We start from the raw sequence: 17,677 nt of genomic DNA on the forward strand, positions 1-17,677 counted from the left end.
GCCACACAGGTCTCTTATGGAATATATATAATGCACCATAATACGTGCATATAGGCTAACCATATATATATATATTCTTGTACAGACAAACCCAAAACAAATCTGAACCCAACTGAAAAAAATTGGACCAATTTCGAACCTGAATCTCAAAACTAAATCTGAACTGGGAACTTAGATATTAACCAGATTTGACAGTATTTCTTTGCCATCCCAAGAGTCTGTCCAAAAGTTAGCTTTGCACCCATTTCCCAGTTGCCATGAAATATGGTCTGTGATCCCCTGTCTACAGCTAACAATAAATTTCCAAAGAGAAGAGCCTTTGGGAGGATCCTGAATAGTAATTTTTTTTGTCCATTCACTCCTATCCAAGTGTTTTGCTTGAAGGATCTTTACCCATTACTACTCCGGATGTTTGTTCATTGACCACACTAACTTAATCCCCATAGCTTCATTCAGACACGTCCAATTCCTTAAACCTGTTCCACCTGAATCTTTTGATTTGCATATTGGTCCCATGCCAGGAGAGGAATATTCTCCTGATTTTGGTTGCCATTCCAGAAAAAAACTGCCTCCTGTGGCTCTATCATACAAAACACCCTAGAAAGTTTCCTTAGATATATCATCGAATAAAGTGGCATTGCAGATATAACCGTTTTTAGCATGGGAATCCTTCCTGCTAAGGTTAATCATTGACTCTTCCGGCCCTCCATCTTGTTGTTACATCCATCTAACGAAAGAAATTTGCTTGGTAATCTGCCCGGCCTCATATTGAAGATCGTCAAAATCTCTCTTTGAACGTTGTGATTTGTATTAAAAAATAAAACTTCAAATTTTCTAATATACTTATTTAACACTGAGCTATACCTGTCAAAAACTCTCTTCATGAGACGAGCCTCTCGCAAAGTTGCCTCTCCCATTAGGAAAGTGTCATCAACAAATTGAAAGTGGGAAACTGGATCAATTCCCCTCGCTATGTTGACACCCTTTCAAAACCCTTGGGTCTTCTTTTTCAAAATCATTCTACCCAGCACTTCTGCCATTGAAATGAAAAAAATTGGAGAAATGGGATCTCCCTGTCTCAAACCCTGGGAAGTGGAAAAGGATCCCTGAGTGCTGCCATTTACTAGAATAGATGCACGGTAGTCAGAAGTCATTTCTTTAATCCAGGAAATTCAATGATCACAAAAATCTAACTTTTCTAATAGTCTGTGGAGAAACATTTGATCTACCCTGTCATATGCTTTTAGTAGCCACCTTTAAAATCATCTTGTAGATAACATTGCAAAGAGGAGACGAAAATCTTCAAAAGATTCAACATCCTTTTTTAAGGAATGAGGGCCACTAAAGTACTTTTGATTTCTTTAAGGACAAAGCTGTTTTTCTTTGACTCCTCAACCACTTCCCATACTAAAAACTTCACCTCTTCCCAAAATTCCTAGAAAAAGAAGGCCTGATCCCATCCGGCTTTGGCGATTTATCACCATCTAGAGAAAAAAACACCTGTTTAACTTCTTTAAGTTGGACTGGGGCCATTAGCATTTCATTATCCAAGTCAGTGACAAGCTTTGGAATAACGCTCACCACCTCCTCAAATCTTCAGCCACAGTTGAACCCTCCTTAGACCAAAGGGAAGAAAATAACACAATAGCCTCATTATTAGTTTCTTCTGCATTACTTGTTTGCGGTCCATTACTGGATATGATTGAAGTTACCCTATTTATAGACCTTCTTCCTTTAACAGAGCTATGATTTTTTTTTTTATCACGATCATCTTCCTTCATGTAGTTTTCTCTGGATTTTTGACACCAATAGGTTTCCTCCAGTGCAAAAATCTCGTTGTATTTTATCTTAAGATTTTTTTCCATTAAAAAATCAACCTGATCCATACCGTCAACCAATCATCTTAGTGTTAAAAACCTAAAGCTTCCCCACTAGAGCTCTGTTATCAACAAAAATATCCTTAAAATGTGTACGATTGCATACCTTTAGATTGCCTTTGATATACTGGATTTTCTTGAACAGTCGAAAGCTTTTGTTACCTCTTCAAGATGGAAAGTCTTTGCCACCAGCCCGCAACCAACCCAAAAAACCTTACTCTCGAAACTACATCTTCTCTATTGATCCGATCCAAAAAGGGCTGAATTGAAGCCTCAAAGATCAATGGAAGAGAATTCCTCTCCCTTGAAAGGAAAAACCTATCAATTTTCTCAATTATATTGGAGAAGCCCTGCCTTCTATTGGTCCAACTGAACACACCATTTCACGCCTTTACTTCTCTCATTCCATTTCCATGAACAAAGTTCTGGAAGTCCATTGGGACACTACCCGACACTCCTCTACCTCCTTTCTTATGTGCCAGCTCCAAAGTTGCATTAAAATCCCCCCAAGGATCACGGCATTTTTGTCCAGGGATCCAAGTATTTGCAGAATTGAGTTCCATACATCCTTTTTCTCTCCCGTTTCGATAGGGGCCATAGACATTTGTCAGGATAAAATTTATCACCATCGTAAAAATGTTGACTTTCTGACCATCTGACAATGCTTGGACTGATATACATACTCCACTTTGACTGTTCATTGATTCCATAAAATCTCAAACCCTACAGAAGCACCATCAGAACTTACAAAATTACCTGACCATTACTTCCAAACACCTAAGATCTTCCCTGCCTCTTCCTGTTTGAGTTTAGTTTCTTGAGTGCACACAACATCCGGCTTTATCTGTTCAAAACAATGTGTGATCAGATGTTTTGCAGCCCCTGATATTCCATGAAACGAGTTTCATTGCTTCCTGGGGGAGAACATGTCTTGTTCGGCTTTCAACTCGCTTTGAGTTTTTTGATTTCAAGTCCGCTCTAGTAGCTCTTGGTTTGTTTTTCTTCCTTAAGTTTTCCTACACCCTGTATTGACCTTCTTGGATTTTGACCTGGTCTGAGCAATTGTCCATTTTTCCAGAATTGCTTCTTTATTCTGAACCCCCCAAAAATGCTCTTCAAAATCTTGCTCACCATGTTCCTCTTAACTGACTTTTCATCCTCTGTCTGATCCACATCTCTTGCTGATGACGTGAATATCCCTAAAGACATGTTCAGCCTCTTGAATCTGCTCAACTTTGTTATCTGTTTTTCTCACTTAAAGATGGCTGTAGTCATTGGATTATGGATTACCTACTATTCCAAGGGCATTGCAACTTATGGAGAGCATTTGCACACCTTTCTCTGTGTTCTGTATTATTAGAAAGGCACTCTGAGCTCATCCTATCAACCTTTATCAATTCTACTTCAAGAGAAGTGAGCCCTTGAACTTTCATAACAGAAGTTTCAATAACCTGATTACTATCGGCCTTTACACCTTCTAAGCTTTCAGACACATCTTCTTGAGCTCCCAGACCACCTTCCCTCACCAAGACTGATTCATCATTGTCTCTTGGCTGATCTGGATCCTTTATTACTGCCCCTTGCCGACTCTCTTCACCATCGGCCAGATCAACACCTCACAGAAATCTCATGTGGGTTCTCAGTCATTGCCGCTAATTTGTTTTCCAGAAGATTCTCCTCTAACCCTTTACCTTTTTGATCTATCAAACACTCATTCAAACTGTGGCCCCAATCTTTGCACTTGGTACATATTTCTATTGTTGTCTCTTCCAATTCAATCTCCTGCCTCTAGATTCCTTGCTAGTCCATATGTCAACTGCATGTGGAAGGGGAGATGTGGTTTCTACGAGATGCAGAATCTTGCACACATAGAGAAATCCTTTTTTTCGATGGCTTCATCTGCTTTAATAAACTTCCAATCTTATTTCCAATCATTTTAAGGGTATTCTCATTCCAGTATTTGTATGGTAAATTGTATAACCTAATCCAAACTGGAATCTCTTCTATTGAAGCTTGCTTGGGTTTAAAATTTGCTTCGAGTCCTTAATAAAAAACCCAATACCACTCACATAGAAAGGTCCATTAAATAGTACCCATTGTTTCTTGTTGGACCTTCGAGTGATACCAAAAAGAAACCTCTAGTTAAGATTTGTTTTGAACTTATGAATTCTTAATCTCTATCACACATTTTTCCACCGTACACTTTTGAATTTGTATTCTATCATGCAAGCATGAATCTTTCTGATTTCATTGGTAGTGAATCTAGATTCTACTATTAATTCAGTGATGATGCTACTTAATATGCAGTCAGAGGACATGAATAAACCTGGACACAACTATATTTAGTTTTCTATGTCGGAAATACAGCAGCAAACATAATAGATATTGCAACACATATGGTTGTTTAGTTTTTCGATTTTCTTGATGTTATTTTATATGTATAGATCACATATCTATTTGTAGTTCTTGAATCTTTTCCAATTGGTGGATATGTCGCTGTCTTTGTATCAAACATCTATATTTAGCTGCCGATGGCTTATAAAACCTCTGAAGGCTTCAATTTTGCATCACTTTAGTTTTGATATAAATTATTTTATATTTGTATATTTATATCAATATATCTTATGTTTTTCTGTTTAATTATTTATGTTTACATATCTAATAGGTTTGTGTAAATGGATATTGATTGTGTTTCCTTCTTCTCTAATAAGTAGTATATTATTGTTTATATTCCTATATATTATGCACACACACATTTGGCCATGCTGAACCTGGAAAACATAATTATTGAACTAATGAACCCAAATTTGATTCCAAACAGGCAACACAACTTGGTTATTCTTGGAGTTTATTAAAGGGAATACAAATATAGTAGTAATTTGATTTTAAAAGATCAGCTTAGCAGGATGTTGCATAAATTGGAATAAAAATGCTAGAAATATATTATTTACTCCTCTGTCTTAGGTATTTTGAATCAGAAGATTATTGGATTTAATTGCCGAACCACTGAACCGTGGTCTGAATCATTAGATTATTGGATTTAATTGTTGGACCACTAAGCCTGATTCTGAATCTAAATAGACGACACATTTTAGAAGTAAATATAATGAAGTTTCTTGGAGATTATTCAAGGGATAAGTGTATACTTGATAGTTTGATTGTAAAAAGTTCAGCTTAGCAGAATGTTGCATAATTTGGAACAAAAATAATAGAAATACATTATTTACCCAGTTGTCTTAGGTGATCTGAATCAAAAGATTATTGGATTGTATTGCTGTCAATAAATCAGAATTTTAAATAAGTATATAGCACTGGCAGAATTACAGAACTCTTTGTTTCCAAATTCTATTTCTAATATTATTTTAATTGCCATTATTAGGTCTGTGAGATTCACTGTATATAGAAACAGTATTTTCAAATTTTGATGCTAAAAAATTTAAATAAAATGATATTTGGAACTATTGTCAAGGAAAAATGCATTTGTAACTTGCAACATACAAGATAAGGCTGATTTGTTAACTAATCTTATCTAAACTTTTTCTGTGAACTTGGGACTTTTGAATCTGTCTTTGAATTTTTTGCAAAAAAATTAAAATTAAATTGGGAGTTGCTTGTGATATCTCTATTTTTGTAATCTGGATACAATAAGGATGATGTTCTGTCCAAGCAGTCCAGGATTCTGGCATGTGACAATAGAGGGAAATAACTTGCCTGTTATGTAAAATACTGATACATGATAATAATGTTGTTGACAGAACTAAAGTCTTCCTTAGTTCAGACAGACATTTTTGGTATAAAGCCGCAATGGACCAAGAACTGGTTTTTTATGGTTTTTACTTTTGCAGGAGTACGGCGTATGTCCTATCACAGGAGAGACACTTTCAACAGATGACTTGGTTCCAATCAAGACATCAAAGGTATGTTTTTGAGCAGAATTCCCTTCATCTTATCAGGACTTCCAATTTATACAATGTGTGAAAATATACTTTCTAACTCTTTAATTTGGAACAAAAGCTTTTTGGACAAGCTGAAGTAAATTTTTGTTTTTGTTTATAAACTTGATTTTAATATTTGCAGGCAGTAAAACCAAGACCATTACAAGCTGCAAGCATTCCTGGGATGCTTGGTCTGTTTCAGAATGTATGTTTGGCTCTGCTTTGCAATGTAGTTTTTATGATTACTCTTCAAATAAATGGAATTTACTCTCTGAACTCTTACAACTAGGAGTGATAATAGTTTTGTTCTTATTGCCGTAGCTTCATCAACAATTTTGACTGTTTCTTTAAGTATGAAAGTCTTTCTGATTTTACAATGCTTTTGAGTATTTAATGAGGCAGGTTATTTTACTTAATATAAAGCTGTTACAAGTCTTCAGTTTTTATGGCAATGTTATTGGCTTTATGGTATTACATGTACCTAAGTCACAGGATACGTTGAATTTCATCCATGAGATTTGAGTTTCAGTGAATTTTTACCCTTTCTGACTTTATCCAAATTTAGTGATATTTAATATAATAATGTTATGTAGTATAATATCATTTTAAAATTTATTTTAAAATTTCATTGAGTTATTTAGTTAAATTATATAGCAGTGTTAAACTATGTTGACAATTTTGTGGATATATTACTAATATTTAAAAATGCATAAATATTTATAACTTAAATTTAATGTCGATTTTTTTTCCGAACTTTTACCCTTGCCAAATTTCATTCGAATTTTATGATCAACGAACTTGAATTTGAATTTGAACCTTGTGAATTAGACATATTCAAGTAGTACTAAGATAGCCTTAAGATGTAATAAGGCTTCAAGAACTATATGCTACTGACAAATGTGTTTGACATTGTTTTCTGGTTCTCTTAGAAGAAGTATGATTAACTAAGCTCCAAAGGAACATGGATTGTGGAAACTTCAGGTGGAAGGGGATTCAATGTTAATTATTGAAATGATAGGAATTAAAAGGACAGGTAAATAAACAATATCATTCAGGAATTTGAGATGGAAATTGATAATTTTGAGATCTTGTAGAAACATATCAGGTTGTTGTTGAAGAGTGTGACAGATCAAGTGGCTTACTGGTGAGTGGAAAAGATAGGCAAGATGGTTGATGCTCATTTTTTACAACTGTGGCATTGAAGTTTAAAAGATTCTGCTAAGGTGGAAGAGGCTGCTTGTCATTTAAATTGTAAATCTTGGATTTAAAGAGCAGATGCTTTTTGTGGATAAAAGGGTGCTTTTGTTCTTTCAGTAGGGCCTTTCCATGTTCGAATGACACAGTGGCAAATATAAAAAAAAGAAAGAGGGGGATGTATTGATTGAAGTATGCTTTTAGCTGAAGAAGGCAGATTTCTCTTAAGGCAAAGTCTATTGGTATGGGTAGGGGCAGGGGTATATCACTATAAAATAGTAAGGGTAGGTCCCATAGAATTGATGTCTTTATTTCAATATACATTCCTATCTGGTAAGTTAACACGGATCACGAGTAGTAATCTTAGGCAATAGTTAAATACCTGTGTCTATGATGCCTTTTTTTGATTAGTTTTGGCTTTTACGTAATTGAGATGCGGTATTTTTTTTTGCCTCCCATCTGAGGGCAGCTATAAGATTTTTCTGTTTTTGTCTTCTCAATAGAAATGGAAATTTAGAGTTAAAACATACATAGTACATGGTAACCCTCTTAAGGACAACTGTTCCTCTTAAGGACAACTGTTAATTAATGTCTTCAATAGGCAAAACTAGATGACCTGCACCATTAAATTCAGAAATATCTGGTAAGTATTTAAAATGTGTTAATACCAGATTATGGGCAAGCTCACATAATTGAAGAGCAGGCTGAGTCCTGACATCAGACTGGTTTTCAATTTGTTGGTATGTGCTGTGGATGGCAGAAGAATGTGTTCAGCAATTCTTCAACTGCCAAAAGCAATTTTTCTTTAAATGGCCTAAGATGAGTAAGAACATTGGTATTGTCAATACCTATGCCAGCAGTTTCTGCCATTGCTTGAGCTTTTCAGCTCATGGATTTTATTCATCTTAAACAGCTTATATAAATTTGGTATCCATATTGGATAGTGCTCGTACTGGAACACGTGCTGGAGTATAACAGGTAGTAATCACTGATATAGAATGTGCATTCTGAAAGTTAAATAACCTGAATGGAGAACTGAAGTTGATGAATCCTTGCAGGAATAAGAAAAAAAATTAAGGCATAAGTTCTAGTGAGTAATGGGAGAATTACATGAAGCAAAGGCTTGTCTTCTCTGGTCGATAGCTAAAAGCTAAGTTTCCAAATTGGAATCTGGTATGAGTATGGGTACATGGGTATGGTACACAGGTACAGAAGAACTTTTTTCTGCACATAGGGTATGTTTTTGGCTACATTTCTACCAAAGAAATATAAAAATCTTAAATATATACATATTTGCATCCTTGAACCAGGAATTAAGTTTAAATAACAGATATCATGCACGGGCTAAACAAAATTAACATAAATGTTACAAATACAGTAGACTAATTCATTATCAACTTGTCAAAATAGTAAGTAATGGGAGAATGATGAATCACATGAAGCCAATAATCTTTCTTCATTGTACCATAGATAAAAAGCTGAGTTACAGATTTGGATTTGGGTAGGGATATGGCTAAGTTGGTGTGGTGCAAAGGTACAGAATGGTTTTTAATATTCTGCAGCTGGGTAAATTTGGGTTACATCTGTGCCAAAAAAAAAGAAAATCATGAAATAATACATATTTATCGCTTGAAAATAGGAATTACCTTCAAGAGCTTGCTTGAGCCACTACAAATGATGGTGATAATGAGACACCTAGTGGGAGTGGCATTGCATTTACTTGTGGTTCAAATTATGTTGAACTTGAAGCAAATGATGATCTTGATCTGGATCTCTTTGATGATTGATGAAGATTGAAGAGAATGATTATAATTTATTTTTGATCGTCAGTTTTGTAATTGTAATGGTTTTCATTTGAATTGTGACCGTAGACATGTATGATATATATTAAATAGCATATGACATAATATTGAAATTCTGAACCATTAATTGGCATCTAATAGTTATCCTTGTCACTCCCATCTTGGCATTTATGCATTGATCAATGATGGAGTCTCATGCTATCAAATGTCTTTGGTTTGACAACTCTTTTAATTTCTGTAAATAGTTTCTACACACACACACACACTCTCCATGCCAAGGAAAAAAATTGTGGTGCCGTCGTTATCCTGTACTAATACTGGCAACTTAGCTTTAGAGCTTCATCATTAATAAAAAAATGAACAAAAGAGTCAGGAAAACAAGGCTTTCTCACAAATGCAATTTGTTACTTCTTGGGTAGACAACGACATCTACTGTTTAAGAATCAATTTTCTCTATGTATCTCTTGGAGATATTTATCTATACATTAACTTTAAATGGCATTGCTTGCTGTGGTATGAAAGCTACTTTAAGATTAACATTGTAACAAATATTGATCAAATATATTATTTGGTATCCTAACTATATCTTATCCAAGGTTATTATCATTCATTTGTAACTCTTGAGGGGAACTATTTGGCATTTCTTTTATATCTCAAATTTTTAAGGTCTGGGATGAATCAGCAACTAAGAAAGTTGCTGCCCTATTAGCCAAACTTTATTTTCCTATTTCTTTGAATTACAAAACCGCTGCAAGTTCAAGATCATTTGAACCCAAAATGCTTCCACTTGTTCTAGGTGTACCATGTGTCATGATTATATCACCATCATCATCATCATCATCATCTATGATTGTAGTAAGATCCTGAAATGTTGCATCCAAGTTGGCACACTTTAGAGGCTACATCCCAAAGCTTGGCTGCCCCTTCCTTGTGGTGCTTCTTACATAAGTTGTTATGAATGTAAACCAAGTCCTACTTTTTTTGAGCTCAACCGGTTATGCTTTACTGAGTAGATAAAAGAGTATGTACTCCAATTCTGTTCAGCAACGGAAGAACTTGGAACTTGGACAATGTTCACAAAATTAAACAATAAAATGAAAAGAAAACTAAAAGAATTGCAGAATAAAGTGGTAAACAAAAAATTAAAAAAACTTACCTGTGAGAGGACCTTAATTGCAAGAAAACGTAGATGCTGAAATGGTTGACCATAGAGGTACCACCATGTGATAGCTGCCATTTCGCTTTGGTCCTTTATTGCAATTGGACCAAGTGTATGTCTTGAGGAAAATAAGCCAAATGTTCCCCTATGCATTTCTTCATCTTGGAAGAGTCTTGCAAAAGATTTGTAGCACCCAATAGCAACTACTTGATCTGCATATGGTGCTACTCTATCTGGGATAACAAGTATTTTGTTGCTATAGTACCTCGGAGAGAGGGCACATGCAAGGAGGTGCTATGGGGTGGTCATCTGCTCCTAACAATAATGAATGATGCTTTTTTTCTTATTGCACAAGGTTTCGCATTTTTTGGGGTCATTCTCATGTGTTTGTACAACAAGTTTTACCTTCTCAAGCATTGTGTCCATACCATCATACACAATCCCCAAACAAGGTTGATCTATATCAACACAGCGAAGCATAGTCATGATAGGCTCAGTGAAATCCAATACAATTTGTACACAAACCCACTGTCATCCAAGACGAATGCCTTGACCTATTGTGCCCTCTTTCAATTCAAAGCTTCCAATATACCCTGCTGGTTAGAAATAAACTTTCGGCTCAATGCCCCTTGCACCTTGACAAGTCGTCTCATAACAATAGTATGAGATGCAAAGTGGGTCTCGATAACCTAAGTGGGTCTCGATAACCTAAGTAAGTTAATAACAAAGATTTCAATAAATATTAAGCAAATTTATATACAATTTGATAATTGAACATGACCTAAAATTTATTCAAATTAAATAAATAAATTAAATTTAATAACTAAAATTTACCTTCAACACCTCCAATATGAAGAATGATTTGAATATCGATTGTGACATGTGATGGTTCATCACAAACATTTGAGGGAGTGTACAGTGCATGGTTTCCAAAAATAATGGTCATACTGGCTCTCACCCAAAGCACTTGTTCCCTAATTTTTTTTTGCATTGTTTGTAATCACTTGGACAACATTCTCACTATCCACCATCTCTATAGCCTCAGTGAGAATTTTGGAAATGAATTTTGAATCTTTCACTTACCCTTAACAGTAAGGTGCCTTTAGAAACATTGTCCCTTTGGGGGACATTGTAATCACATTAATCAATGGCAAGTTTTTTATATGTTTACATTTGTTAGAAACTCCCAAAGTTTTGTGAGAATTGACAATTGGTTGAATAACTCTATAGAAGTCCTTTTTTTTGCAATTGTGGTACACACCTCTTCATACTCGGGACTTGTGTAATCAGCCCGTGCTTTATTGATGGCTGCCATCATTTTTTTCCAATATGCTGATCTTACGAATTTGAAAGATGTAGAATGGTTGCTGTACACTCAGTATGAATGTAATGTTATCAGTATCAACATAAGGAACTATTACCAATACTAAGCATACCAAATAATTGCGAGGGAAAAACAGTCTCCTTTATTGATTACCAAAAATAACTAGTACATCATTTATGTTCCAATGTTCTTAAATAGAGGTTAGTTGGTTAGGGAGACCAAACGACGCATCCTATCACTACCTAACTATCCAAACCTAAAATTAACCATCTTTAATCACATTATTGATTTATTATGCCCTACATTATCCCCGTGCCCTCCAAAAAGAAGTCGTCTTCCAAATGACTAACCAACAATTAATCGACAAGACTAGAATTTAGGATGCAAGGTGGGAAGACGTCCCTGAACTGGATGTACATTATCATATAAGTCGTAGGTCTCGTTTTGTTGCAAGGTTTCCATCCTATCTCGACTTGATAGGGCCAACTTTTTTGCCCGGATTGCTTTCTCGAATCCTCACTCTTCTCTCATTTTTCTTGTGAACTTTGCTTGCTGAAGTTCTAAGAATGTCCTCTTGAACACTTAAGCTAGTGGTTGCATGGAAGGTGGCTGCTTTGTGCAGGTTGGAGATGAACTCCTTTGAACTCCCTACTTTGAAAATGTTTTTCCTGTATCCTGACTGCCAACTTTTGTTCCTCCGATCACTCCTAGTAGTGTTGTACGACTGGCTTCTCTAGCTTCCGTATGGACTTCCTTCCTACCTTCTTCCCTTCATTCCTCTTGGCATATCTTATCTCTGCAGACTTCCTCTTGACGCATTATGTCTTGTTCCATATGAAAGTCTACTGTCAATACAAACATTCTAGGGTTACGACCATCTACCTCTTGCCATACAAACATCCTTGCCGTATGATCTACTGTATGGTGAGTCTCCTCCTATCCACTCGTCTGTACGGTTCTTTTTCTTCGTACTTCTTCCTCCCTCGTATGCTGTATATCCCACTTGTATTGTATCTTTCCTCCTTCGGTTGTTGCTCATGTACTCTAGTATCTGTATGCCATACAGAAGTCCATTGTTTCTTGTCCATTGTACGCCCAATGTCTGTACACTGTATGGAAGTGTTAGGTTCTTTTGGTACACGTCTTCATATGGCGAGGTGTATGTTTCTTTTTTTCATCTGTCAGCCTCTGAGCACTAGTATGTCGTATGAAGATACCTCCCCCCCTTGTCAAATGCTCACTTTTTCCCTTGTCTACGTACACCGTACAGAACTTGCATCCTTTGCTTTCCCTTTTGCTTCTTTCTCTCGTAAGGTGTTCTCTTCTGGCAGTTTACTTGTGTGACATTACTGTTCTTTTGTAACAAATTCATTGACTTTATTTTTCTTTGTCAAGCTGTTTACTGCTTTTTCTTTTCATGTACTTCTTTTTCCTATTTTCCCTTATATTTTTTTCTTTTAATATATTTCCATGTTACTTCGCATTCATTTTCATTTTTGTCCTTTTTTAGACTCGTAAGTTGGTTTGTGAGCAAGCTTTGTCGTACCTTCCTTATAGTGTTTTGGGCAGTTTTTTTCAAGTTTTGTTTCCTTAATTTGCGTCATATTACATTGCGGTTGAAATACTTTAAATTCCTCAATTTGCTAGTGGAACAAGCCATTGAGAGAATCTATTCCATCTTTTGAACAATTTCCCAGCCGTAATGTACCTTCTTCATCTGGCTCTACTACTTCACTCTTGTCCTGTTCTTCTCCTTCCCTTTCTAAGTCGTAGGCCACCTCTTGGCTCACTGTTTGGTTGCAGAGGTCAATTACATACTTTTGTCCATTCACTTCAATGGAAAGAGTATTCTTTTTCCAATTGTGATTAGCCTTCGCTTGTACTAGCCATCCTCTCCCTAATAATGCATCATATCCCTTCTTCTCTAGGGTGATCACTACAAAATCTAGAAGGAACTGTTGTGTGCCAAAAACTACTTTCTATCCCATCAGAGTCCCTATAGGCTTGATTTTGTGTTGATCTGCTCCTACCAATAGGAATGTGGTGGCCAAAGAGTTGGTTTCCCGAGGGCCTTCCAAGTTTCTTCGGGGAGGACATTAACACCCGAGCATCCATCCACAATGGTATTTGCCATCTTACATCCCATTATCTCCATTTTTACCATAGCAGGCGTCCTTCCCACTACTAGGGTGAATAAGGTGTTAATCTCCTTCCTTGCCTTTTCTTCCTCCTTTCCCTCCTCCATGGGTTTTCTCTCGTTAGTACATCTTCCTTGAATTTCTGTTATTTCCACCCTTAGTTGAGGTAGTGTTTCTAATAGATCCATAATCTGCATTGCTATGGTGGCATCTAGTACTTGTTGCATGATGTTAGTTTCAGGTACAGACCTAGTGGAAGGGAGTTTAGAGATATTTACTTTTCCTTCCTTCGCCATGGCATTTTGGATATCTCTTCTAGCTTCCTCAAACTTCTCTTTCTTTGTGCTTGCATCAAGATATGTGGGTTTCTTGGTTTGCATTTTTGTGGTGGCTAGTACACCCCTCCTTGATTCTATAATTACCACCACGTTCACACTTTTTTGTCTGGGGCAATTAGCATCCTCTTGATTACTAGGTCCACACCATTTGCAGAGCATTCCTCCGTTCTGTTCTACAATTTGGCAGTCTTGAGCAAAATTTCCCCAATGATTACATCTTGTGCATTGTATCATGGGACGTCCCCTTGAATTGAATTGGATTTGACTTCTAGGTGTATTGGGTTAATTTTATAGGATCATTTTCTACAAATGTAATAACATTGCTATTTTTTCTGTGTTCCAAATGCAGATTCGAATGTATATAAATATGTGTAGAGGAGACATGTCTCTATGGTTTATTAATTAATAACTATTTAGACTATATTAATATAAATATAAATAACCATATATATATATATATATATTATATAAGAATATTTGTCTAAATGATGATTTACCATCAACAATGTATCTCATGATTGAATCAACCCTCTTAGCTAGGAAGGATTTTTATAGAACACATTATGCTCTCAAGTATATAAAGAGATCATGTTAGTATGATATTCTCGAAATGACATATTTAAGGATATCAACATATATCCATCAACTTAGATGTTATTGTCCAATGTAATTTGAAGTATGATTCAACAAGAAATATCAGTCATATGATATTCATCATACTTATATTCTTTTTGTTTGTGCACTGGCATCAAAAAATCCTTGATACCTACCAAAAGAATATGTTATATCCTAGTAGGATACGAGTTATCTGATTACCGGCACTCCGGGACAACAACTTAACAAGAAATCACAATGTCATGGTTTGTATCATGACAATTATCATGATCTCTGACACTCCGGGACAAGAACTTAATGAAGTCTGATCATGAGATGTTTGTTATCATGACTTCCAACACTCTGGGACAAGAACTTAAAGAAGTTTGTCATGATAACATGTCTACCATTTATAAGATCGTTACCTTACACTTGTTATCTTCTCATTATATATGTCAATGAAAGATCGTCACCTTTCATTACATATCATATGCAAAATAGTAACCACTATGAACCAAGTCAGAGGGTGTTACAAGGGCTTTCACCTCAATTCTCTCTGACAAAGAATAATGCAAAATAAGGAATTTCACCTAGAAATTTTCGTGGAGAAGAACTCATTAGTAAGGAATTTTATCTTGAAATTCTCCCTCTGAACAAAGATCCTGAGATGTCAGATCCTCAAGCTGCTCCCTCAAAGTTCAAGGATGCATGTTATAACATATTAGACTCCCACTGAATCTGATATCAATCTTCTGACTTTTTGGTGACGTCGAAGAAGTGTCAGACTCCCTCTTAATGGAAGAGCCGTTTGTCTTGACTTGACTTCATAGTCCTGGATGTTATCACCCACTAAGATGCCTCCACAACATTCATAATGTATCTTTTTTTTTTTTTTTCAAGGAATATCCCTATAGACCAAGGAATAGAACAAGAGTATATCAAGGCAAATGACTCTTATTGTTCATATAAGTAATAGACCAGAATAAACAAGTAAATATAATACTCAAAGATAATAACACTTATCTGTATATCAACATCCTTGATACAAGTTGCTCCAATGAAGGTCCATATATATCAAATCAAAAAAGAAAATGCCTCCATATAAGTATTTTGTAAACAATGGGAATGGAACATTGGTTATTATTCCCCCCCCTCGCCCCCCACAATTTAAAATTCTCATTCTTATATCGCTGAACAATTTTTGTATCAAACTTCTTTCTGCTTAATTGATCTCAGATCCTTAGTCTATTTGTACTATGAGAGGGACTCTATAGGAGCAACCATAGTCATTTCCATGTCAATCTCTATGCCACCTTCTCATGGCAGCAAGTCATGTCTTTATTCTTTAGCCTGCATCAAGCCTTTTTCTTGAATCCTCCTTGATCCAACAAGTTCCTTTCTAGGAATATTAAGACTTAGATATCAGCATAAAGGTCTTCTAGCTTACACAAATGGAACTAGTCTTCTGATGGATTGCTAATGATGCCATCTCGACATGGTCTACCCCCTCTTAAGCAATATGACCAAGATCCTCAGAAAACACAGATCCTCTAGCTACCCCCTTTGTCACGGAAGCATACCCTTCTCACATGATCCCTATCATGGAAAAATCTTTCTCCAAGAGAGTCATTGTTTGGTATGACCCACATACAGCTAAAAGTGCTAGACTCAAGACTGCCCTTGACTTGTTGTCTTAATATCAATGACATCCTGAGATTTAGTCTGCTCCCTCACTAAGTGAGCCCTTTTGCATAATAATCCCAGATGCTGCCATGACCAACATAAATGCCTCGACAACATCTAATTTTCCTACAAGAACATCCCCAGGGACCAAGGCAAAGAACAAGAGCATAGAAAGGCAAATGACTTTTGTAGTACATATACATGGATACAAATAAGAGATCAACTATAAAATATACAAATTGTACAAGGGAGAATGCATATCTCATTATTGTGGAACAAGCGCTCATCAACATCCTTCTTGATGTAATCTGCTTCCTTCTTCTTTGAGTATAAGCCTTCCTCCAGATAAACGCTGATATCATAAATGGGGCTTGCTCTAAAAACAGCTCTACCTACCCTTAAAAGTTCTGACAAATATATTCACTTCATATGCCAGATGTTGGAAATGTCAATTTCCCAAATATTTGTTTTCTACCAGCTTAATATATCTCTGTTATATATCTCAGCAGCTTCCCAACTCGCAGTTTGACTCACTCATGATTTCTCAACATTGTTGTAGCTGCAGATTGTAATTTGGTATCCTCCAAAGATGGACTGAACAACAACAGAAATGTTAATTTATTTCTATTCTGCTCAGACAAAAGTCCATGTTCAAGTCCCTACACAATATAGCATTCAGCAGATGGAAAGTAACATGAGGAATAGGAATCTACAGAGTTTCAAAATTAGTCATCAAACTCATAGAATCTCTGGAACAGCACAAACAGGTCCTGCTGAAGATTATTCAATATATGAGTGGTTGCATGAAAGACTGCCCAATCTCTGTGTACTAATTAACTTGATGCTGAATCCACTTGCAAGAGTTAATTTGTTTCAAATCTTCTATAACAATTTGGCCCTAATTCCAGAATTTATGCCAACCTTTAATATAATTTATTTCAACTGACTTCCACTTCCCTATGCAGTGAGACGGACAATAAAGCCAAATACAACCAAACCTTGGTTTAATACAATATTATAAGGCAGATTTTATATCACGTGCCAGTCTTAAACATTTACGGCACATACATCCAGTGTGTTTGCCATATCGATGGAATGCCTCACAAATATATATTTTTATTTTTTTATTCAAGCCCTACAGAAATATCAACATCTGTTATCACCACGACAATGTAAATATGTCTCCTCAATGCTCTGCATATTAGTCAAGTAGCTGTAAGGTGATTGTAATATATATATATATATATTTTCACATTTCTTCACTTCAATCCTTCACACCTTTTCACACAGCATGCTCCATATATATACATAGTGTAATTGTCTTAGCATCCTCTGCATACTGACTTCATAAATAAGATATTTTGTTCTAATGGAAGGTTGCTCTCACAACACTCCACACTTGAATTTCCTTTTCATACACGAGTCATTCTGTGTTGAATGATCTCATTTCATATTCGCTTCTCTCAAAGACTTCTCAAAGTAAATATTATACACCGCATTACCTTTCTTACCATTGATGTTAGCATATGTATATAAACTTCTTTCCATCAACAACAAAATGAGGAGTTTGCTAACGGACTAGGCAGTTTGACTCAGTTAAGAAAGGATAAACATTGTGGACAGACGTAGATGT

The 17,677-nt window shown here is 35.8% G+C and overlaps 1 protein-coding gene across 3 annotated transcripts in view; it reads left to right on the forward strand.

The window, feature by feature from the left end:
- LOC149550069 (pre-mRNA-processing factor 19-like) overlaps positions 1–17,677 on the forward strand; it is a 59,985-nt gene that overhangs the window by 16,809 nt on the left and 25,499 nt on the right. For all 3 annotated transcript variants that reach the window (XM_089793212.1, XM_089793213.1, XM_089793211.1), the window contains 2 exons: positions 5,723–5,794; positions 5,955–6,017. In XM_089793212.1, the coding sequence (XP_089649338.1) occupies positions 5,723–5,794; positions 5,955–6,017 (135 nt within the window). The remainder of the gene's footprint in view (positions 1–5,722; positions 5,795–5,954; positions 6,018–17,677) is intronic.

This window comes from Cupressus sempervirens, chromosome 7 (assembly GCF_028749045.1).
Source record: "Cupressus sempervirens isolate cs-2001-9-10 chromosome 7, ASM2874904v1, whole genome shotgun sequence".
NCBI classification, from domain to species: domain Eukaryota; kingdom Viridiplantae; phylum Streptophyta; class Pinopsida; order Cupressales; family Cupressaceae; genus Cupressus; species Cupressus sempervirens.